At 36.4% G+C, this 23,648-nt stretch overlaps 2 protein-coding genes across 5 annotated transcripts; both read left to right on the top strand.

Annotated features, from left to right (window-relative positions):
• The first annotated feature begins 2,685 nt into the window (after positions 1-2,685).
• Positions 2,686-5,783, top strand: LOC308702836 (succinate dehydrogenase [ubiquinone] iron-sulfur subunit, mitochondrial-like). The gene is made up of 8 exons (XM_081385956.1): positions 2,686-2,862; positions 3,434-3,567; positions 3,714-3,799; positions 3,934-4,070; positions 4,161-4,277; positions 4,373-4,474; positions 4,583-4,705; positions 4,838-5,783. The coding sequence occupies exons 1-8, from the start codon at positions 2,800-2,802 to the stop codon at positions 4,916-4,918; spliced, it is 843 nt and encodes a 280-aa protein (XP_081242082.1). The 5' UTR covers positions 2,686-2,799; the 3' UTR covers positions 4,919-5,783.
• Positions 5,608-23,079, top strand: atp13a2 (ATPase cation transporting 13A2). 4 transcript variants are annotated; one of them, XM_081385952.1, is made up of 30 exons: positions 5,621-5,783; positions 7,447-7,569; positions 7,913-8,010; positions 8,100-8,267; positions 8,415-8,473; positions 8,918-8,987; positions 9,073-9,152; positions 10,999-11,076; positions 11,160-11,229; positions 11,403-11,537; positions 11,642-11,708; positions 11,815-11,946; positions 12,066-12,227; positions 12,911-13,021; positions 13,130-13,176; positions 13,943-14,131; positions 15,833-16,039; positions 16,414-16,521; positions 17,148-17,304; positions 17,441-17,552; positions 18,318-18,442; positions 18,684-18,868; positions 18,978-19,070; positions 19,190-19,269; positions 19,460-19,612; positions 20,144-20,240; positions 20,356-20,579; positions 20,675-20,826; positions 21,250-21,422; positions 21,509-23,079. In XM_081385952.1, exons 1-30 carry the CDS (start codon positions 5,765-5,767, stop codon positions 21,674-21,676), a joined length of 3,642 nt encoding a protein of 1,213 aa, XP_081242078.1. In that variant the 5' UTR covers positions 5,621-5,764; the 3' UTR covers positions 21,677-23,079. The 4 variants fall into 4 exon arrangements, with proteins under 4 accessions (XP_081242079.1, XP_081242078.1, XP_081242080.1 ...); XM_081385954.1 differs by lacking the exon at positions 5,621-5,783 and adding an exon at positions 6,699-6,888; XM_081385953.1 differs by lacking the exon at positions 7,447-7,569 and having other exon boundaries at positions 5,608-5,783.
• The last annotated feature ends 569 nt before the right edge of the window (positions 23,080-23,648 follow it).

Below are 23,648 nucleotides of genomic sequence, written 5' to 3'. Positions count from 1 at the left end.
CATGAAGTAAAACAGTAATATTGTGAAATATTATCTGTGTCACATGATCCTTCACAAATCATTGTAACATAGCCTATTATTTGCTGCTTAAGAAACATTTCTTATTATTATCAATAAAAAATGTTTTTGCTGCTTAATATTTTTGTGGAAACCAGGCAACTATTCAAACGTTTGTGGTAAGATAAAAAAGAAAGAAAGAAATACTTTATTCATCAAGGATGCATTAAATTAAACAAAAATGACAATAAAGACATTTACAATGTTACAAAAAATATATATTTTAAATAAATGTTGTTCTTTTTAACTTTTCATTAATCAAAGGATGTACCACAAAAATATTCAGCAGGAATACACTGCATTTTAAATATTTTAAAATTGAAAACAGTTATTTTAAATTTTAGTAATATTTCATAATATAAAAAAGAATAATTTTAAATAACCCCACAAAGATGGCAATATCCGAAATCCTTGTCCTCGTGGGGGCATTTTTGTTTGGTCCCCATGAGGAAAACAGCATATAAATCATACAGAATGATTTGAGTTTTTTTATTATTATTATTGTAAAACTGCAGAAAGTTTTCTGTGATGGGTATAGGTGTAGGGGATAGAATATACAATTTGTACAGTATAAAAATCATTATGTCTATGAAAGGTCCCCATGAAACATGAAAATCCAACATTGTGTGTGTGTGTGTGGTGTGGTGTGGTGTGTGTGTGTGTGTGTGTGTGTGTGTGTGTGTGTGTGTGTGTGTGTGTGTGTGTGTGTGTGTGTGTGTGTGTGTGTGTGTGTGTGTGTGTGTGTGTGTGTGTGTGTGTGTGTGTGTGTGTGTGTGTGTGTGTGTGTGCACGAGCATGCGTGTGTGTGTGTTCCATTGTGAAATTAAATATCTGAATTGTTTAACTTAATTGAGGGCAATATTTAAATCACAGATTTAAATAAAATCCTTCTGTCTCATAAGGTCAAAGGGATTTGTTAAAAGCTCTTCTGGCAGAAGTGGGACTCGCTTGACAGATAACTACTCCACTTGAGGCCTGAATAAGATTGCTTTTGATCCAGGAGTCACTGCAGATCTCTGGGTGGAAATGAGACAAGGCCGATGAACACCATCCCAGTTTTACCTTGAAGGGATGTTTAAATGCTTCTTCAACCGTAATTCTTGATGTCTCTCGTAACAAACAAGGAAAATCCCACTCAAGATCCATTCACATCCTGGGAACTATAAAGTAGATATAAATACAGGTAAGCAGGTAACTATAAAGTAGATATAAATACAGGTAAGCAGGTTTTCTGCTGTGCCATGCACTGCGAGATGGCAGGCTGTTAAGACAATGGCATTGTGCTCTGCTCCTATGCATTTATCTTAAAATGCTGTCAAGGGGGTTTTAAAATGCTCTCCACTCCTAAAAGTGATGAGTATCAGAATAAATACCTTTGCATTTGGCATTTATTCTGCTGTGGATCAGCTAAATTTTGTACAGCAAAAACCTGAATAATTTAATGGCTAATGTTTTCAGATGAGTTCAATAACAAAATACTATAAGGTAAAATTCACAACATTTCAGGGTTCAGTATACAATTGGGATTTAATCAGATATGAGTATCTGTTTTATGATTTAATCAGGTACTCTCTAAACTTAAAGGTTCACCCAAAAATGAACAATCTATCATAATTTATGTCATTCCAAACCTGTATGTCTTTTATGAAACTCAGGTTATGTCCAAAACAACTCTGGAGACCACTGACTTTCATTATGGGGAAAAACAACAACAAAACCAAACAAATGAGTCACACATGAGGCATTTAAAAAATATCTTGATATGACCAAGAGGTTATGGTTTTAACTTCTGAATCATGAAGAATATGCAGCATTATGAAGGTAAAGTCCTGCTATAGCTCTCTTAGTTTCATAATGCCTATAATGTTAATTCAAATTTGGTTTAAGGCTGCTTCCAGTACCGATAGGTCACGTTTTTATTGTGCGAAACCTGACCCTTGATGCTGTGGAGGAGTTGCTCCTTATATGAGGTATAGATTGTGGCCCTTGAAACATGTTTTTTTATATGGATTTTTGTTTACTCTATCAGCCACTTTTTCTAGAGTTTATTTTTTATGGGGGATCGCACATAGTAATGAAATGTATTAACATAAAAAAAAAAAAAATTATTGGCCATAGAATAACAATTTTGCTTTCCATTTAAGTAAACCGTTCATAAAAGAACCATTTTGTTCCAATAAAGAATATTTAAATAATTTAAAGAACCTTTTTTCCCATGATAGAGAACCTTTTGTGGAATTAAAAGGACACATGGATGGTAAATGTTCTTCATGGAACCATAAATACCAATAAAAAACCTTTATTTTTTAAGAGTGTAGAGCTGATAGAAACCCAGACAGCAACATAGTATCTGCCCAGATCCGGCCCACATCTGGTAGCCTACACCTGCAATCCACACAGCCCGGATGTGGGCCAGATCTGGGCCGACTGTCTGGGAAACCATCATATTAAAATCCCATGACTTTTTAGTGAAGTTTATTCATTTCCATGACTTGCCTGGAAATCACAATTTTTCCACATTATTTCCAGACTTTGACTATGACCGTGGGATGACTGAAAGACGAAAGAAGGTACAGTTACGTGTCCTGTTGTCGCTGTTTATTGATGGAGGACACATTCACGCCCATCTACGCTGACGCTGGCATTCGGAGGAGGAGCAGATTGCACCTTACATATGTGTAACGGTTGAAGCCGCTCAAGTCACGAAACTCCGAGTCCTTCATAACAACACTGAAGTGGAAGATGTTTGCGTGCACTTCTCTTACTATCAGCTCTGTTGCTTTTCGCAACTGTAGGACATTGGTGGTAAGTTGTTTACGAGTTCTTACCTGTCAGTATCTTAACAAGAAATGCACGTGTACGATGAGTATGTGTGATTTGTGAGACCATTGTGCTTCATAGGGAACTTACCAAGTTTGAAATGTTTATTAGGCTGAGCTGGTTAGCTGACAGATCCAGCGTTAACCTGTGTTTAGTCATGTTACTTAACCACTGTTTTCAGTTGGGTTTCTCTTTTCTTATTATGTATGTACTGTACACTACAGTACATTCCAATGTGAGTTGGGTAACAGCGTGATGTAACTCTCATCTCGCGCACTTCTCTTGTACACCTAGAGGTGGCGCTGTGAAGCGAAGTGAGGCTTCAAGCTTTTTCAGACCAAAGACAGAGCATTACATATTAATATATTTACATACTCTACAAAGCCATGAGATTACTACAGTCATGTACTTCATATAATTCAAAGTTGGAGGGATGCTATGTGTTTTATTTAATACTATAGCATATGTTTTTGTGTAATAATGTCAGTAAACTCATAACATTTAGTATCACCCGTCTTATGTTGACCCATCTTTTATTGTCCTCTTTCTACCCCAGCTGGTGCGATATGCCCAGACAGCAGCTGCCCCTGCCCCTGAGCCAAAAATAAAGAAATTTCAGATTTACAGATGGGACCCTGACACATCTGGTGACAAGCCCCGCATGCAAACCTATGAGGTTAATTTGAACACGTAAGTACACCAATATTTACACAAATGTTAGACAATAAGCACAGATGTTGCACTTAAAGGAAGGAACAGTTCACCAATAAATAAATTCTGTCATCATTTACTCATCCGACTGCCTTCAAAACCATCAAAACATTTTCTCATCCTAGATGTGGCCCAATGGTTCTTGATGCCCTCATCAAAATTAAAAATGAAATCGACCCGACACTCACCTTCAGACGCTCATGTAGAGAGGGTAAAGGAATATAAGAAATACATACATTTAAACAGAAAGAAAATATGTATTTTTAATAATAAATATGACTCTTTTGAGCACAAAATAAACTATTGTGTCCTATTAATGTAATTTCTCTGTATATAATTGTACAGGTATCTGTGGCTCATGTGCTATGAACATCAATGGGGGCAACACTTTAGCCTGTTTAAACAAAATAGATACAAATACCAGCAAAGTGACAAAGATTTACCCTCTGCCTCACATGTATGTTGTGAAAGATCTTGTGCCTGTGAGTATACCACTGTTAACTGAATATCAATCTGAAATAAATAAAATAATAAATAGAATGTACCTGTAACTTTATAAACTGTTGTTTTAGGATATGAGCAACTTTTATGCACAGTACAAGTCCATTGAGCCCTATCTAAAGAAGAAGGATGAGTCAAAGCAGGGGAAAGAGCAGTACCTCCAGACAATCGAGGACCGTGAAAAGCTGGTTCGAGACCTTCTGCTGAATATTCTACTGGTTCTGTCAGTGTGAAGGGTGATTGTGATCTTTACTAATGATTTTTCTCTTCCTCATGCTCATAGGACGGCCTGTATGAATGCATTCTGTGTGCTTGCTGCAGCACTAGTTGTCCTAGTTACTGGTGGAATGGAGACAAGTACCTTGGTCCAGCTGTGCTCATGCAGGTATTTATTTGTATTTTTCTCTCTAAGTTTATTATATGAGCAAAGATTGTGTTATTTATGTGTTAAACACCAGAGAAACTCTTACTGATTTTGTATTGATTTCTGCAGGCGTATAGGTGGATGATTGATTCTCGGGATGACTTTACCGAAGAGCGTCTGTCCAAATTACAGGACCCTTTCTCCCTCTACCGCTGTCACACAATCATGAATTGTACAAAGACATGTCCCAAGGTAGGCCATCTTCCCATCAAGACTCTCTGTCGGTCGTTGGACATTAAGTAAACGTGTTTTTTTTTTTATGTTTAGTCTCTCCCATTTATTACTGTATTCCGTTTAATCTGTGTTGTACTCTCGCCTGTTTAGGGACTCAATCCCGGAAAGGCCATAGCAGAGATTAAGAAAATGATGGCGATTTACAAAGAAAAGAGATCGTCTGCTGTCTGACTTGCACATTCTGGAAATATAATGTACTTAATGATTTAAATTATTGTGTAAATGTGTACATCCAGTATGGAGTGTTATGCTAATATGGGATATTTAGGTTTTACTTTGTTTGATAGTGGAGACCTATAGTCACTGCTACACTCTCAGAAAAAAAGGTACAAAAGCGGTCACTTTGGCGGTACCTTTTCAAAAGGTACACCTTTGTACCTAAACAGTGCATATTAGTCCCTCAAAGATACATATTGGTACCAAAAGTGTACATATTCATACCTAAATGGTATATATCAGAACCCTTTTGAAGGGTACTGTCCCAGTGACAGCTTTTGTACCTTTTTTTCTGAGAGTGTAATGTAAAACAAATCCATTTTTCTTTGAGGTTATACTGTAATGAATGCATGAAGGTGTAAAAAATGCCTTAATATAACATATAATAACATAATATTTGTCTTGTGTCTTAGTTTGTTTTTGTGTGGTAGTGTGTCCTACAACTTTGCTTGCTATAAAACATAGCATACTTAAATATCTGCTTGTTTAAGATCACAGACATTTGTTTAGAAATGATGTTCTGTCTATGATGGAAAGGCATGTTTTATAGGAGGGACGAAGATGAGAATCGCATGCTTTTTCAGAATAAAATAGATTTAGAGAAGGTCAAGTCTCGTCATGTCCTCCAGGTGGCGGTGTTCAATGGGTGAGTTGACAAAAGAACGCAAAGAAGAAGAGCTATGGCGTCACGTTCATAAAACTGACACTTGAAGCAGAAACTGTTAGTTTCTGCGGTCGTGTAATGAAATAATGATCCTCGAGTTAAAGTGTGTGCTTTAGCACTCACGTTTTAGATCATATATGGATTCACCAGATATGGGTAAGTGCAAGTCGCCTGTGCATGTCAATATTGAACTAAATATAAGTCACTGTCCTTTGATCCCGTAAAGTCGTCTTGGCTGAAATTTAATAAAGAATTTGTGTATTTACAATCTGTAAACTTCATTCGTATGATATATGAATAAAACTGGAAATCCGACATTTGTTCAGTTGTTCAATGTCATCAGAGCAGAACTGCTTCTGAAAATCTCTTAAGCTGTCATTGTATCTGTTTTCATCTGTATCAGTTTTAGTATTTTGGTCAATGTATGACATCAGAAGGTTAGATTAATTGGGATTTTTAACCATAATCTGAGTTTTCCTGATGTGGCGGCTGTGGATACTCTAGGATTGTTGTTCTGTGATTTGGATCTTTTCAATGAATCGATCGAACGGCTCAACATCTGTTTTGTGCGAGAACCGCTCGGAACGATTCACCGATGAATCATTCCGAGCGGTTCTCGTTCAAAGTTGGTTTTCGTTACACAATGTTTTTCAAACACGTTATTAAACGTTCAAAAACTTTGTCAGCTGAGTTAAATATATTTAATGTAAATGCATTGTTTAGGTTCTAAAGTAATTTGTTTTCATGGATTGAATCATGCTTGCAAAAACTGAACTAAACAAATAGCCTACTTTTTTCGAACACTAAACAAATTATTCCAAACTGAAAACCTAATAAATATCAATATGCGGCTACATATGGCTTGATTGAAACGGGTTTTAAACTACGTCGGAATGAGGTGATGTCATGACATGAAAAGTAAATTAGTCGATTTGAACCGATTCTTGTTACGATCAGTTTGAAAGAACCGATTCGTGGAAGTGAGTCGGACTTGCATTACGCGTGACACCCCCCCACCCCACAAAAAACACAAACAATCCAGTTCATAAGAAAGCTCACCGGCTCACAGAGGGAAGTAGGCGGAGTTGTCGAGTTGGCTTAGGTTACCCTACCTTACCTGAACGGGAGCATTACCTATCTCACTTTAAGGTCTACTGTAATGTTGTGGATATTTCATCAAGTAGAAACTGTAATGTCATAGACAAATCTCGTGGTGAATGTTTTTGTTAGGAACTTGCATCAGAGAAAAGACCAAAGGGTGGTAAGAGCTTTTTTTGTGTGTGTGTGTGTGCCTTTCTTAAAAAAATACAACCGTAGTTCTTCAGCACGTTTGGTTTTTAAATGGTATTCATTTCAATTGTTAGAACTGACGGAAACTATAATTAGGCATACTTGTTATGTTGAATCAAAGTCAGTTGATTTGAACTTGTGAAATAACTCGTTGAAATGGTCCTGGGCATCATGTTTCTAACACACTGACTGCTGGATATTCCACCTCCTCTACTCTACTGAGGTGGCAGAACCTGTATTTCAAGCTCTGCATCATAAAAAGCCACTTAAAATAGCTCTAAATAGCTCAGTATTTTATTTTGTATCCGTTGTATTGCCCAGTTTCGGCTGGTAAAATACTTATTTTCTTATTAATATTTTCTATAAGGATTGTCAGCATATGAGTGTCAAAATTATACTGACGTAGATTGGCTACCATTAAATCTTGGGATGCTAAAAAAAGTTGCTGATTATAAAGTTGCTGTTTCTCACTTTTGTTTGAAGGAAGCATTTAGGCTATAGTGAAAGTCAGCAATTTTTGTTTGTGCAGAAAGAAACTTCAAGCAAGCACATGACCTGAAAAAAAAAGTAAAAAGAAGAAGTTTTCAGTTTGATTCTTCCCTTTTACAATCCTCCTTGACCTGGAAATACTCCAGGCTCACAAGCTTCTCAGGTTTAACCTTTTTAAAATACATCTTTACAAACCTTCAAAACTGACGAAAGCAATAAGCCATTTTATAATATTTTCTTTTTTTTTCTAGAATTTTGATTAAAGAATACAAGGGCACATGAATTAAAAAAAAGAATGTTGTGCACAGATAAATAATTTATAATAATTACTGCAATATTCCATTAAAAAAATGTCCTGTTGACTTCATAGATAAATGCCAGAGTGTATTCTTGTATTTACAAAAAGGGAGTGTACACTGGAAATGTTATATTGTGTTTGCACTAACGTCTTAGTGAACTTTAAGAGCTGCTGCTTAACAGGACCACTTACGGATCTTGTGTTTTAGGAAGCTGTTGTCCAGGGCTGGATGATGCGTCCTCCCCAGACACAGAACCCCTCATAAAGGATCCAAGACCCAAGGACCTCAGCACCGTCTCACTTATGGTAAGATGTTGGGAAAACACAAATGCGCTTCTTGCTATTCGAGAACTTTATTCATTTTATAATCAAATGTAATGTGATTTGTTTCTCAGGATGTTCAGGGGTACAGATGGGTGTGCTGGAAGGTGTGGTTGTGCCGCATTGGGGCGGTATGTTCTGTAGGCCTGCTGCTAGTGCTCTTCAACTGGCGCCCTCGCCTCGGCATCCTGGCCCGGTGCAAGTCCTGTCCCATTTCAATGGCAGATGTTTTACTATTAAAGGTATTGTCTGTCTCCATATGCAGACTGTCTGCTTTACTGAAAATTTAAATACTGGTTGGTAAAATATTGACAAATGGGAGAAGAGTGTACATTAAATCACAGTTTTCCATAATAAGGAAGGATATTTTTTTTATTTGATTATGATAGGACAGATATGGACAGCAGTTTGTTGTAGACGTGGTTAAAGAGGAAATTGAGGAAGGCAGGTAAGACCCACAGTCCATTTATTACTCCTGCTTCTCCTTTTTTCTATTTATGTGTTTTATAAGTTTCAAAAAGGAACCAGCTACTTGTGTAAAGCCATTCTTTGCTTTTTAAAATAAGGTGTAAACCTTCATATTTATATACATCTATATGTAAACCGAAATATATATTAAATTTCACATTTAAATCAAAAGAAAAAACAAGTTAATCTAATGGGAATTCACAATATTTAAATTGAATTTTAGATTAATTTGAATCCCTTTAATCCCTCTTTTTGCATTGTGACATTATTTTCATAACAATTAAGCACTTTCTGGCCTACATATTCATTGCTGTAATGTGGGAACAATTATATATAATTTAAATGGTAGACTGTACTGTTTACTGTTTGTATTTATGTTTGTTTATAAAGCCATTTAACTCTATTTTATGTTGATCTCTTTCAGTTTGGAGTTTGCAGGAGGAGAGGCGGATGAGAATGAATGGAGAGACACCGTGCAGCTACACAGTGAAAAGGTAACATAAGGGCAGTCAAAATAGAGGGTGTTATGTATATTTCAGGTCCGTCTGCTTGATAATATCATGTTTTGCTTTCATCTAGAAAACCATGCTTAGATACTATGTGTTTGAGGGCATGCGCTACATATGGATTGCCAGGAAAGGAGCCTTTTGCAAAGCAAGGTACTGTCTGATATATATATATATATATATATATATATATATATATATATATATATATATATATATATATATATATATATATATATATACAGTCAGGTCCATAAATATTGGGACATTGACACAATTCTAATCTTTTTGGCTCTATACACCACCACAATGGATTTGAAATGAAACGAACAAGATGTGCTTTAACTGCAGACTTTCAGCTTTAATTTGAGGGTATTTACATCCAAATCAGGTGAACAGAGTAGGAATTACAACAGTTTGTATATGTGCCACCCACTTTTTAAGGGACCAAAAGTAATGGGACAGATTAACAATCATAAATCAAACTTTTACTTTTTAATACTTGGTTGCAAATCCTTTGCAGTCAATTACAGCCTGAAGTCTGGAAGGCATAGACATCACCAGTTGCTGGGTTTCATCCCTGGTGAAGCTCTGCCAGGCCTCTACTGCAACTGTCTTCAGTTCCTGCTTGTTCTTGGGGCATTTTCCCTTCAGTTTTGTCTTCAGCAAGTGAAATGCATGCTCAATCGGATTCAGGTCAGGTGATTGACTTGGCCATTGCATAACATTCCACTTCTTTACCTTAAAAAACTCTTTGGTTGCTTTTGCAGTATGCTTCGGGTCAATGTCCATCTGCACTGTGAAGCGCCGTCCAATGAGTTCTGAAGCATTTGGCTGAATATGAGCAGATAATATTGCCCGAAACACTTCAGAATTTATCCTGCTGCTTTTGTCAGCAGTCACATCATCAATAAATACAAGAGAACCAGTTCCATTGGCAGCCATACATGCCCACGCCATGACACTACCACCACCATGCTTCACTGATGAGGTGGTATGCTTTGGATCATGAGCAGTTCCTTTCCTTCTCCATACTCTTCTCTTCCCATCACTCTGGTACAAGTTGATCTTTGTCTCATCTGTCCAAAGGATGTTGTTCCAGAACTGTGAAGGCTTTTTTAGATGTTGTTTGGCAAACTCTTATCTGGCCTTCCTGTTTTTGAGGCTCACCAATGGTTCACATCTTGTGGTGAACCCTCTTTATTCACTCTGGTGAAGTCTTCTCTTGATTTTTGACTTTGACACACATACACCTACCTCCTGGAGAGTGTTCTTGATCTGGCCAAATGTTGTGAAGAAAAGCATGTTGTGACCAAATGCTTCAGAACTCATTGGACGGCGCTTCACAGTGCAGATGGACAATGACCCAAAGCATACTGTGAAAGCAACCAAAGAGTTTTTTTAAGGTAAAGAAGTGGAATGTTATGCAATGGCCAAGTCAATCACCTGACCTGAATCCGATTGAGCATGCATTTCACTTGCTGAAGACAAAACTGAAGGGAAAATGCCCCAAGAACAAGCAGGAACTGAAGACAGTTGCAGTAGAGGCCTGGCAGAGCATCACCAGGGATGAAATCCAGCAACTGGTGATGTCTATGCGTTCCAGACTTCAGGCTGTAAATGACTGCAAAGGATTTGCAACCAAGTATTAAAAAGTAAAAGTTTGATTTATGATTGTTAATCTGTCCCATTACTTTTGGTCCCTTAAAAAGTGGGTGGCACATATACAAACTGTTGTAATTCCTACACCGTTCACCTGATTTGGATGTAAATACCCTCAAATTAAAGCTGAAAGTCTGCAGTTAAAGCACATCTTGTTCGTTTCATTTCAAATCCATTGTGGTGGTGTATAGAGCCAAAAAGATTAGAATTGTGTCAATGTCCCAATATTTATGGACCTGACTGTATATATATATATATATATATTGTTTCCTCTGAAGCCTCTACATGGTTATATGATTATAAAGCTGAAATTGTGTGTCTGTAAATCTTTCTGTAGTATCCTCAATGAGGGCTGGACCTGCGCTGACCTGCATGGCCGACAGCAAGGACTGAGTCGAGCAGACCAAAGCACAAGGTCTGTACCCTTTCAGTTGCTATATGACATGTACAATATAATTCATGCCAAACAAAATCAGTTTTTTTTACTCTGTCCTACAGAAAACAAATTTTTGGGGCCAATATCATTGATGTACCTGTGAAGTCTTACTTGGAACTTCTCTTTGAGGAGGTAGACCTTTTTTTTCCCTACTTTTTATATTTTAAATACGCTGTAAAATGATTATTTTGCTATTACGGACACTATTTAGTGATTAAATAGTGCCATACCCTGGATTTATATATTAAATGCTTTGTGAAAGGTTTATAAATTGATCCGCTCTCCTTCTATTTTTCTATTTTCAGGTGCTCAATCCATTCTACGTATTTCAGGTGTTCAGCATCATCCTGTGGATGTCAGACAGATACTATTATTATGCTGCTTGTATCTTCCTCATATCCTTAATTTCCATCGCTGTGTCCCTTTATCAGATTCGTAAGGTATGCAAACATTATTTATACTACTTTTGAGCTCTCTTGTTTTGCTGTGAATTCATATAATAACTAAGTTGTTAATAATAATATGTCGTTTTATGTCTCTGCAGCAAAGCACCACTCTCCGCCGTATGGCCCGTTTGGTAGTGGACATTACTGTGCGCAGGGACACCGGAGGTGACATTGTTTACCAAACGTTAATAATATGCAGCCAGCACAGTGACGTTCTTCACAATGTTGGCTTGTTCTTTGTGAAAGCATGTTTGTTTGTGTGTCTTTCCAGAGGAAGAGTGTGTAAACTCTGAGGAGCTGGTTCCAGGTGACTGTATTTTGATTCCAGCTGAGGGTTTGCTCCTGCCGTGCGACGCCGCCCTGCTGGTTGGGGAGTGCATGGTGAACGAAAGCATGCTGACTGGTGAGAGAATGCAAACGGCCTTTGAAATTGTGTATTGCATTTATGCATTTATTATCTATATGCATTTAGAGGCTTTTCCGTTCTTCCGTTCTCACTACTGCCGCTTTACCAACTGACAGGTGAGAGCATACCAGTGATGAAGACGCCATTGTCTACTTCTGGAGCCACATACAGTCCAGAATCTGAACGCAGACACACTTTGTTTTGTGGCACACAGCTCATCCAGGCTAAAGGAGGCGGTTCTGCTGGGAATGGGGCCATTGCTGTTGTAACACACACAGGTGATTTATAAAGCAATACATAATTTTTTCTATTATACACCGCCGCTCAAATGTTTGGGGTGTGTAAGATGTTATATATATATATATATATATATATATATATATATATATATATATATATATATATATATATATATATATATATATATATATATATATATATATTAATTGTGTGTGTATGTGTATATATATATATATATATATATATATATATATATATATATATATATATATATATATATATATATATATATACATATATATATGTATATGTGTGTGTATGTGTGTGTGTGTGTGTGTGTGTGTATATATATATATATATATATACATATATATAATGTATATATAATATATATGTATATATATATATTTATGTGTGTGTGTATATATTTAAAAGTGTTTTTTTCTTTTGCAATGTTATCAGTTTTTTTGCCTTTTCAAATAAATGCTGCTCTTTTGAACTTTCTGTTCATCAAAGAATGAACATGAATATAATGAACATAAACATGTAATTTATGATTGCCTGGATGCACAGAAAAATGTCTGATTGATTTATATTAAATACTCTACAGTCTACAATACACTTGCTATTAGCTACAAGGCAGAGAAGCCATAAAATGACTTTCAAGTTTACCTCCTTTTGTTGTTTTCTCATGAAAACCTCTTTTGATTCTGTTCATCAGGGTTTTTTACTGCCAAAGGGGACCTTATTAGTTCTATCCTCTACCCTCAACCATTAGACTTTCGCTTCTACAAGGACGCTATGAAGTTCCTACTTTTTCTAGGACTTCTGGGTAAGTTGGTTTACTTGGTAGGCTCTTATGCATGTGAAATAATGGTGTTTGTTTATGTTTTATAATGCAGAATATGGACCTTTATCAATGTGAATATCTGTGTTTCAGCGTTGGTCGGCACTATTTATAGCATTGTGATACTGTCAAGGAGCAATGTAAGTATTTCATATTTACATTGGAGGGGCCATATCTTATACTTCTTTCTTTAATACTTTTTTCCTCTGTTAGTCAAGATTTTTTAGCATTACAGTAATCGAGAGCAGCAAACGTCGGGTTCCGGAAGTAAAAACTTCATTCATTTTCTCCATAGAGAAATTTATTTTTGAACGATAACTTTAAGCCTTAACTTGAAGCCTTTAAAGACTGCACTACTGTGAGCTACAAAGTTGTTAATCAATGGTTTTTTCTTTTGTTGAAGACATAAACCTGCATTATTTTAGCTTATTTTTAAAATTATATATATATATATATAATGTATATATGTGTGTATATATATATATATATATATATCAACATTTGTAAATTAGTAGTTTTATATTTCTCCAACGTTTTAAATTAAACGATGTTCGCAGTGCTTCATGGGATTGTAGTTCTTTCCCTCAGTAAAGCCATTAACTACACAGTCATGTACTTTTGTTTTCAAAAACGTTTTTGCTTCTAACTGAGCTTTGTAGGTTTGTTATTCACCTTGTAGCTGATTGGCTTGGTTCATGGCATATAACTCTTTGATAAAGACTTTTTTTTAAATCCCTATTGGAAAAATGAATAGAAAAAAATATTTGTAGAACCTGTGCTGCTGAAAAAAGGGTGGGGGTTGCACTTTATTTGGTTTTAAATGATTTCTTCCTAAATTGCATTTTATTTACAAATAATTATACTTCAGATTTAATTCCTCTGTGTATTCACTTCTTGTGTCATCAGACGCCCTGGAACGAATTACTTATCCGGTCTCTGGATATTGTGACAATAATAGTTCCACCTGCTCTTCCTGCTGCTCTAACTACAGCCGCTATCTACGCCCAGAATCGCCTGAAGCGGCATGGGGTGTTCTGCATAAGCCCACCTCGTATTAATATCTGCGGAAAGATATCACTTTTCTGTTTTGATAAGGTAAGTGATCAAGGTTTCACACAATGCTTTAAGGAAATCTTTAAAATGGTGTCCTGATGAGTGATGAATCAACTTGTAGATGGGTAGTTCAACTCAGGTATATTCATGCCACTTTAGTTTCAAGAATTTGCTTAATCTAATATTTGGCTTTTAAAGACTGAGCTTCAAGCTGTTCAAATAAACTTTGTTTCATTACTCAGTGAAGGTGTTCTGTTTGTGTAATGATTACACCATCAGTGCCCTGGATTAGACCGATAGAGAATTTCTTTCCTTAACTCCCCATGTCACATCTATTGACTGTAGGAGTGTTCCTTTTACACAGGATAGCTAACATAGATAATCTAGCTAACATAGATAAGTTTATTGACAATATTATTATTATCATATTACTTATAATAATATCATACATTATATGTATTTAATATATTTGTGTGTGGGTGTTTATAAATTAATTATATTTATAGATATTTTCTTTCTACAGTAACTCCATCCATATCCATTTCATATTGTTCCCCCATTACATAGAAATAATTTTAAAATTTAAACACACAAATAAGTTTTAGACTAAAACTAAGCAATTCTTCATAACAAACAAATAATTTTAATTTGAAATACTTACAAGGTTGGCTTCATATTTTTCATATACACAAAAGTCCCCTGGGATGTAGTGAGACTAAAAGACAGATTTTTACAGATTTATTCTAAGTTAGCTCTAGCCCTTTATTATTAAGCATTTCATTTTTCATTGCCATCTTACATGCATCATGTGCTTTCAAAGCAAAGAAATTGGGTTTATTACTGGCAGCATTATGCAATAGAGGGTTAGCAATGACTGATAAGATCTCTGCTGCTGCCTTGCTAAATATCAAGATCCTGTCTGAAGTGATGCTGCAGTCTAACATCCTGTATGCATATTTTTGGGTCAATGAATGTTTATATAAAGGTGTTCTCATTGATCTTACAGTTTTTTATGGCATTTTAAAGTTAAGCTAGTAAAAGAGTGGTATATAATTTTCACTAGCTATATTTCTATCCACCCATTTTTTTCCACATTTTCAAAATATCACATTAAAAAAGCACCGGGTAGAAACGCCAAGATGTGCATAAATTCTAAATTTGCACATAAAAAACTCGCTCAATTGAGGAGGTTACATATTTTTATCCGATAAGACGTAAACTAAACGAAACTACGAGTGAAATCCATTTACCGAATAAATCCCTTGACCCTCATGCGACTTTGCCTCAACAGTGGATGTGATTGGATAACTGGACTAACCAGCGGACCAATATTATTGAACAGCATCTCAATTATTGGTTTGTCATTCTGAAATGTCTGAGCCAAAGTCTATCATCAGGATCATTTGGTAATGACTTCCCAGAAACATCTCACACGATTGCATTCCCAAACACTAGCTTCTGAACGCATGATAACTTGACAACATTTATTGCGTTTGTTCCGTCTGCACGCTCCGAGACGCAAGTTGTTTATGATGGAGGTAAAAAGAGCCAGAGTGGCTTCCATTTTTATTACAGATATTTTGCGCCAGTTTCCCTGGAAGTGATTTTTCTCTCTTGAACACATGGGATGGGAACGCTGCTTTATTCGCAAATGTTTTATGTGATATTCCAGTTTTGTGCACAAGTTAAATTTGCAACTGTATAGAAACGTAGCTATTGTGAGTTTCTTTGTGTTTGTTTCAGACTGGCACTCTGACAGAGGAGGGTCTGGATGTGTGGGGCGTCATGGAAGCGAGTGGAGGGGTATTTGGCGAGCTGATCCCTGACCCTCTCTTTCTCCATCCTGGAATGATGCTCTTTGCACTTGCCTCCTGCCATTCTGTAGCTTTGCTGGGGGGTCAAGCACTTGGAGACCCACTAGAGCTCAAAATGATTGAATCCACTGGATGGGTAATGACTGGTTTCTCACAGTGCTTCATGTTCTTAAAGGGATAGTTTACCCAGAAATGAAAATTCTTTCAACATTCATTCATCCTGATGTCGATCCAAACTTGAATAACTTTTTTTGTTATTCTCACAAAAGAAGATATTCTGAAAAATGTTTTTTTTTCTTGTTCATACATTGAAAGTCAATGGGCACCAAAACCTTTTAGCTACCAACATCTTCTTTTGTGAACGTTTGGAACGACATAATGAGAGCTGTGAGCTGATTTCAGTAATTTGCATCTCATTTCTTTAATCCTTTTACATATCAAAGTTGCCATAAAACTGATTAAACAAAACAGATTCATACTTCTCATGTTATCTTGCATGCAAAATGACAGGAACTGACGGAGCCGGAGAGTGAGATGCAACATGATTCTGAATTTGGGATATACAGAGTACTAGCAGTGATGAGACCTCCTGGACCTGAGCTCCTGTCAGAAGGAAATGTAAGTTGATATGAATGAAAAGGATGGTTCAATCAGAAATGAAAATCATTTACTCACCCTCATGTCGTTCCTAACCAGTATGACTTTGGGCCCTATTTTAACGATCTGAAAAGCAAGTATCAAGCGCGAAACGCAAGTAACTTTGTGGGCGGGTCTTGGGTGCTGTTGCTATTATACCGGCGGGATAAATGACTCTTGCGCCCGATGCAAATCTAAAATGGGTTGGTCTGAAGTAGCTTCATTATTCATAGGTGTGGTTTGGGCGTAACGTGAAATAAACCAATCAGAGCGTCATCTCACATTGTCGTGTACAAATTAAATTGCGCTGGGTGCAAGATAAGGCCCTTTCTCTCTTTATGTGGAACATGAAAGAATATACTTTGAAACTGTTTTTGTCTATGCAGTGAAAGTCAATGGGTTTCAGTGTTGTTTGGACCCCAGTGTTCTTCAAAATATCTTTTGTTTCACAGAAGAAAGAGAGGCATAATGGTTTGGAATGACATGTGCATGAGGAAATGGTGACAGAATGTCTATTTCTGGCTCTTTAAAACAAAAAATTGAGAAAAGAAAAAAGCCATTTTTATAATGTTTTAATCCTAATTTACCTATCCTTTTATGTTTTTCAGTCGGTCAGTCAACCAGTTGCAATTGTGCGGAGATTCCCATTTTCCTCTTCTTTGCAAAGGATGAGCGTGGTGAGCGTTGGGCCCGGTGGAGCTTCTCCTGTCGCATTCCTTAAAGGAGCACCTGAGATGGTGGCCAGCTTCTGCCTCAGAGAAAGTGGTGAGGGCCTGACTCTTGAAACTTGTCCTGATTCTTATATCACCTTGAGAAGAGCAAGCCAGAGTACATGAAACTCTACCTACCTATTTATTTTTGTGCTCAGTTTTGTTCTGTCTTTGTGCTCTCCTTGTGACAGTGCCTTCTCATTTTTCACCCACTCTCCGGGAGTACGCGAGCCAGGGCTTCAGGGTCCTTGGATTTGCCTACAAGCACCTCAATAAGGAGACTGACCTAGCCACTGTTGAAAGGTCAGCTGTTTTGTTTTATAAACTACAGTTTGGGGTCGTTAAGATTTAAAAAAAATAAATAAAAAAAATTAAAAGACGTCTCTTATGGTCACGAAGGCTGCATTTATTTGAAAATACAGTAAGAACATTAACAATTTAAAATGACAGTTTTCTATTTTAATATATTTGAAGATATAATTTATTCCTGTAATGGAATCATTACTCCAGTCTTCAGTGTCACATGATCCTTCAGAAATCATTCTGATATGCTGATTTGCTGTTCAAGAAACATTTCAACACAGTTGTTCTGCTTAATATTTTTCTGGAAACGGAAAATTTTTTTCTGGATTCTTTGATGAGAAAGTTAAAAAGAACAGCATTTATTTGAAATAGAACTCTTTGGTAACATTATAAATGTATTTGCTGTAATTTTTTATTAATTTAATGAATCCTTGCTGGATAAAAGTATTAAGTTCTTTTAAAAAAATCCTACTGATCCCAAGAATTTAAACTGTAGTGAATTTAATTATTACTGCATACTTAAATTCTATTTATAAAATATAATAGATATTTAGAGAGAGACAGATGCATGCTTTACATTCCTGCTGCCTCGTCTCATTTTATAATAATATACACGGAAGCTTTATTGTTAAAAATGTTTTGGGACAAGCGAATTTACCTTTCAAACAAGTAAAGCATCTTTGTTTCTCTCTGAAACACTGTATCTAGAAAAGCTTAACATCGGGCCATGATTAGCATCAGCTCTTGATAAATGTTTGCTTGTAGGGTGGAGGTGGAGAAAGACATGAACTTCCTGGGTCTGTTGGTAATGAAGAACCAAGTAAAGCCAGAGAGTGCTGAAGTCATTCGCACTCTTAAAATGGCACAATTACGGCCTGTTATGGTTACAGGTATGTCCAAAAATGACAAACGTAATCTAAAAACCCTTATACTGAATGTTTACAACCATGATTTGCTTTATGAACGTTAAATTGACACTAAACATCTCTCTCTCTCTCTCTCTCTCTCTCTCTCTCTCTCTCTCTCTCTCTCTCTCTCTCTCTCTCTCTCTCTCTCTCTCTCTCTCTCTCTCAGCTTTATAGACAGGGAAGTGAAAATGATTTGTCACATTGTTTTTTTCTGCTCTGTCAGGTGACAATATTCTCACTGCTGTGAATGTAGCACGTGCGTGTGGAATGGTGCTGTCACATGAGAAGGTTATTTTCGTTCATGCATCGCCCCCTACTGCCAGTTCAATGGCCTCGCTGCAGTTTCATCAAGGAGATGGTGCAGTAGCCACCGTTAATACTCATGAGACTATTGATAATCCAGTACAGGTTTGACCTATTAAGTGCTTTATAGGTGTTACAGTTGACATATCATGTAGTAATGTCTTATGCAGAGTTTTTATTAATTGAGAAATATTTCCTCTTCCTGTACCCTAAGGGTCTCTACCAGAACAGTGCCGGCTATCATTTGGCTTTAAACGGTGTGTCCTTTGCAGCACTTTGTGATCATTTCCCTGAATATCTACCCAAGGTGACTTAGATTAAGTTTTACGAGTATTGATTCATTCCAGTTTTAGACTGGTGATGTGGGCACCATACTTTTCATATGGATTTTCTGGAGACGGACAGTGCTCATTGTTTCTGTTACAGATTCTGATAAGGGGTACAGTGTACGCCCGCATGACCCCAGAACAGAAAACCCAGCTGGTAAAAGCACTGCAGAATCTCAAGTGAGTTCAGTATTTGAAATGTGTGGTCAAATGGAAATAAAGAGCAGTAGTGAGCATTGCTTGGAAATGATCTGTAAAAAATGTAGAAGTATACAACATCATTGATAAATCAACAATGAATACAGTAATATTTGTCAGCAGGGGTTTGTAACACTGAATATAACAGCCATATCTCCTGACTCGTGTGCAGTTACAGGGTGGGCATGTGTGGGGATGGAGCCAATGACTGTGGAGCCTTGAGGGCTGCAGATGTCGGTGTGTCATTGTCTGAGGCTGAGGCCTCTGTGGCGTCTCCTTTCACATCCAAGTCTGATAACATTAGCTGTGTGCCTTTACTCATCAAGTAAATAAAACTTTTACCATAATGTGTACATTATTACCTGGATTTTAGCCAGAAATTGTATAAATAATATTGTATTCTTGACTTAAGTTATTATAACATCAATATATAATTTGTTTTATTTATGTGTATTTATATTTATTTGTTATTATTATTATTAATAAACTAATTGCTTTTATAACAACAATTATTTCTATTAATTAAAGTAATATTAGTCATGTTTGTTTTTAATAATAATTTTTTGTAGTAGTATTTATTGAATTTTGTATTTTTGACTTAAATTATATCAATATATGATATGTATAATAATGTATTTATATTTACTATTAATAATAATAATGACTATTTATGAACTTTATTAATTCAAATATTTGATAATATTAATTGTTTATTGAATATTTTATATATATATATACACATACACAGTTATAATGTACAATAACAAATAAATATAAATAACAATTAATTTTAATAAACTACAATTATGTGTATTGTTATAAAACTAAATCTAATGTCTAACTTGTTTGAAAACAGGGAAGGCAGGTGTTCACTGGTGACATCATTCTGTCTTTTTAAGTACATGGCCTTGTACAGTCTGATTCAGTTTGCCTCTGTTCTTATTCTCTACACTGTGAGTGTTTGCCATTTTAATTTTTTTCATGAGCTTAAAATCAATATCCAAATATACAATGAAGTAATTTGGGCATTTTAACAATCAAGTTGATGATTTCTTTTATCTATTGTAGGAGAAAACAAACTTGGGAGATTTTCAGTTCCTCTTCTTTGATTTAGTTTTGGTGACAGTTTTGGCTATAGTGATGGGACGGGGAGGTCCCAGCGATGAGATCCACCCCCAGCGACCAGCTGCCAGTCTTCTATCTCTGCCAGTCCTGGCTAGTTTACTGGTTCACACTGTGCTGCTGATCCTTGCTCAAGTGTCTGCCCTACTTATCACTGTCTCACAAGACTGGTAAGCAACTGACCTAAGTGACCTAGTTTTTAGGTAACATTAAAAATCCTTGTACCCTCATAACTGTTGCGTTATAACTATGCGACTGTTTGCAGGTATGTGCCTCTAAATTCCACTAGGACAGGGGCTGCAAACCTGCCCAACATGGAGAACACATGTATATTTGCCTTATCGGGGTTCCAGTATATCATCATGTCTATTGTGATAACTAAAGGATATCCTTACAAAAAACCACTGTATTACAATGGTGAGAATTTTAACCTGACCCTAGACCTGTTTAACACAGCAAACATAGGCTTGTTTGACAGAAAATGCACTGTAAACCCATTTATCGATAATCTTTTATCATCAATATAAAATAATGGAGTAAACAAATCACAATTTGTTTAAAAAAATGTTTGACTGAATCCAGATCATTTGAGCAGTTTGTAGATTCACATCGGGGTTTGTGTTTTATTAAATGTAGCCTAGATTTTGCGTATGGATGTACATGTTTCCCCTCATCATGCAAGTTAGATTTCACAGTGATCAAGAATTCTAGAATAAGTAATAATTCTCAATTGCCCACTCCCGATAACCATTTAATAATCTGTAGACATTATTAAAGGATGTGCTCAATGTAGATGTAGTCTGTTTAGTTATTTTTAATGTTTTTTCCTCCTCTTCTTAGTTTTGTTCCTAGTCGCACTGCTGCTCTTCTTTGCTCTAATGAGCTGGCTGGTGCTTTTCCGTCATCCCATCATCCATCGTGTGCTGCAGCTCTATGACATCACTGATATGAGATATAAACTACTGCTGGTGGCCGTAGCCGCACTCAACCTCTTTATATGCTTCTTGATTGAGGTACAGACAAATACATGCATGACCACATGACGTCTGGAACATGAAACTAATATCAGTAATTGCAGTTAAGTTATTTCTCTTTGCAGATGCTTATTGACCAAGGTGCCCTGAACTGCCTTCGCAACCTCAGGGGAAAACGCGAGTCCAAAAAGCAGTTCAAACGTCTAGACGTCCAGCTTGCAGAAACACCCTCATGGCCGCCCCTGAACCAGACCTTGTTCCCACCACAGTGCACCGTCATCGGTGTTAGCTAACACCTACCTCCCGCTTTAGCATTTCAAATCTCCCAATGCACATATCCAGTGTTGCCAAAGATCTGATAGCACCTCTCAGTGCACTAGTGAGATATGGCTACCAGATGCTGTCCTTGTCTGCCTATTATATATGGCACAAAACTTATCATACAGTAACGAGAGTGAAGTAAAGATCACTGTTAGTCATGGTATTTCTTATAATATAACACATAAATGAACAATTAAAAACTTTTAAAGCTACAATATGTAAGATTTGTGTAATAAAATATCACCAAAATCACTTGCACAGTGTGATATATTTCCTGCAGTTGTGTACTTGCAATATCCCAAAAGTTCCCAAAGATTTTTAATTTCAGAGAAATTCCAATTTTAAATAATGGCTCGTCCATGTTCACTTGTCGCCTGTCAATGATGTAATATCTGCGTTATCCCTGGTTTACTGCCATAGTAACCATGGTGACAGACGTGGAAAACTGCATTACGTCTAGCGGCACGCTCACGCTGTTGTTGTTTCGTTCTAACATTATGGACCATGGCAAGCAGACTTTGGGACAAAAGGAGAACTAAAACGAGGATCAATATCAGCGTGGTGTTTTCGAGATGCCGAGAGCTCCACGTCCTTGACAAACTTCGACTTGACAGTGACGCCACTCTTGCATGTACTTTATTAGACAGGTGAGCAAATGTACATAAAACTAATCAATGTTATAACCTATAGCTCAACATGATGAAATGTTAGAGTATGATCAGTATGTTATTCTTATGTTGATCTAGCTTACCGCTAGTCTCATACAGACAAACTAACACATACAGTAGAATAACATTATAACTTTCAACACACTCAAATGCAGTTTAGTGTGATAGTGTAGAACAAGTGAAACAGCGCTGCGTTACCTCACTAGTTTCATTCATCTAATAAACTGACCTATATGAGTATTAATTCAGCACTTGCGGATAGTTCGGTAGAATGAAATATCCACAGGACTTGAGTGTGGCGCTGATATCTGTCTCTCATTAGCAATCACGACCTGCTTCATACCACAGTCTTATTAAAAACATCAATGTATTCACTCATCCATAAACATTATTAGATCCTTCGGCATATGCGTCATCAACCTACGCCTTTGTTACTGTAAGAGGTTAGCGACCCCTAGCGGCGAAAAAAATTACATATTGTAGCTTTAAGTCTTTTGAAGGTGTGCTGAATGATTTAGAAAAGAGGTGGTAACATATTTAACAATTTATACATGCAAATTAACAGTTTATACAGGAAAAAAAGGGCATATTGCCTTGAGAACTGATTGATTTGGTTACTAACATTAATCCAAAATATTGAGCATGTTGTTGTAAACCCATATGCTTTTTTTTTTTTCTTGGACCATAAAAGTTCTACCAAAGCATTCAAGTTGTCGTATTGGAAAAGTAATGCATACATGCTGCCTACTTTATTTCTTAGTGAAACTATATAAACTAAAATATATTTTTTAAAAACAGGCCAGGAACTTGGTTTAATTCAGCCATTGTTGATTGGGTGGAAGCATGCATGCAGCCGATTGTAAGAAAGGGGGCGGAGTTTAAGCAAATTAAATTATTGGAGACATCAACCATATGTCAACATTTACTGTTGATAATTTGACATGATCCAGGATTGTTAGGTTCTTCGATGCTCATCCTGTAGTTACTGTCATAGCAACAAGTCTATAAGCTCAAACCTGCTCAGGAGCAGCTTATTTCACGTGAACAATGATTTGACTGCGTCTTTTTAAAGGAATAAGTCTGTCCCAGACATTGCTACTTTCTTATAAGAGCGCCCTATTGAACCAGGGACAATAATTAAAAATATAAATGAAAATGTTTTTCTATACATCATTTTCAAATTAGTTGAAAATAATTATAATGTTGTATCATTTGTAATAGACAGCCTTACATTACAAACAGTTTGTGACTGCTATTATACCGGTGGCTTGGTGCA

The sequence above is a fragment of the Scardinius erythrophthalmus genome (genome assembly GCF_964197995.2).
Source record: "Scardinius erythrophthalmus genome assembly, chromosome: 15".
Lineage (NCBI taxonomy): Eukaryota > Metazoa > Chordata > Actinopteri > Cypriniformes > Leuciscidae > Scardinius > Scardinius erythrophthalmus.
This window is presented reverse-complemented; position numbering and strand designations above follow the sequence as displayed.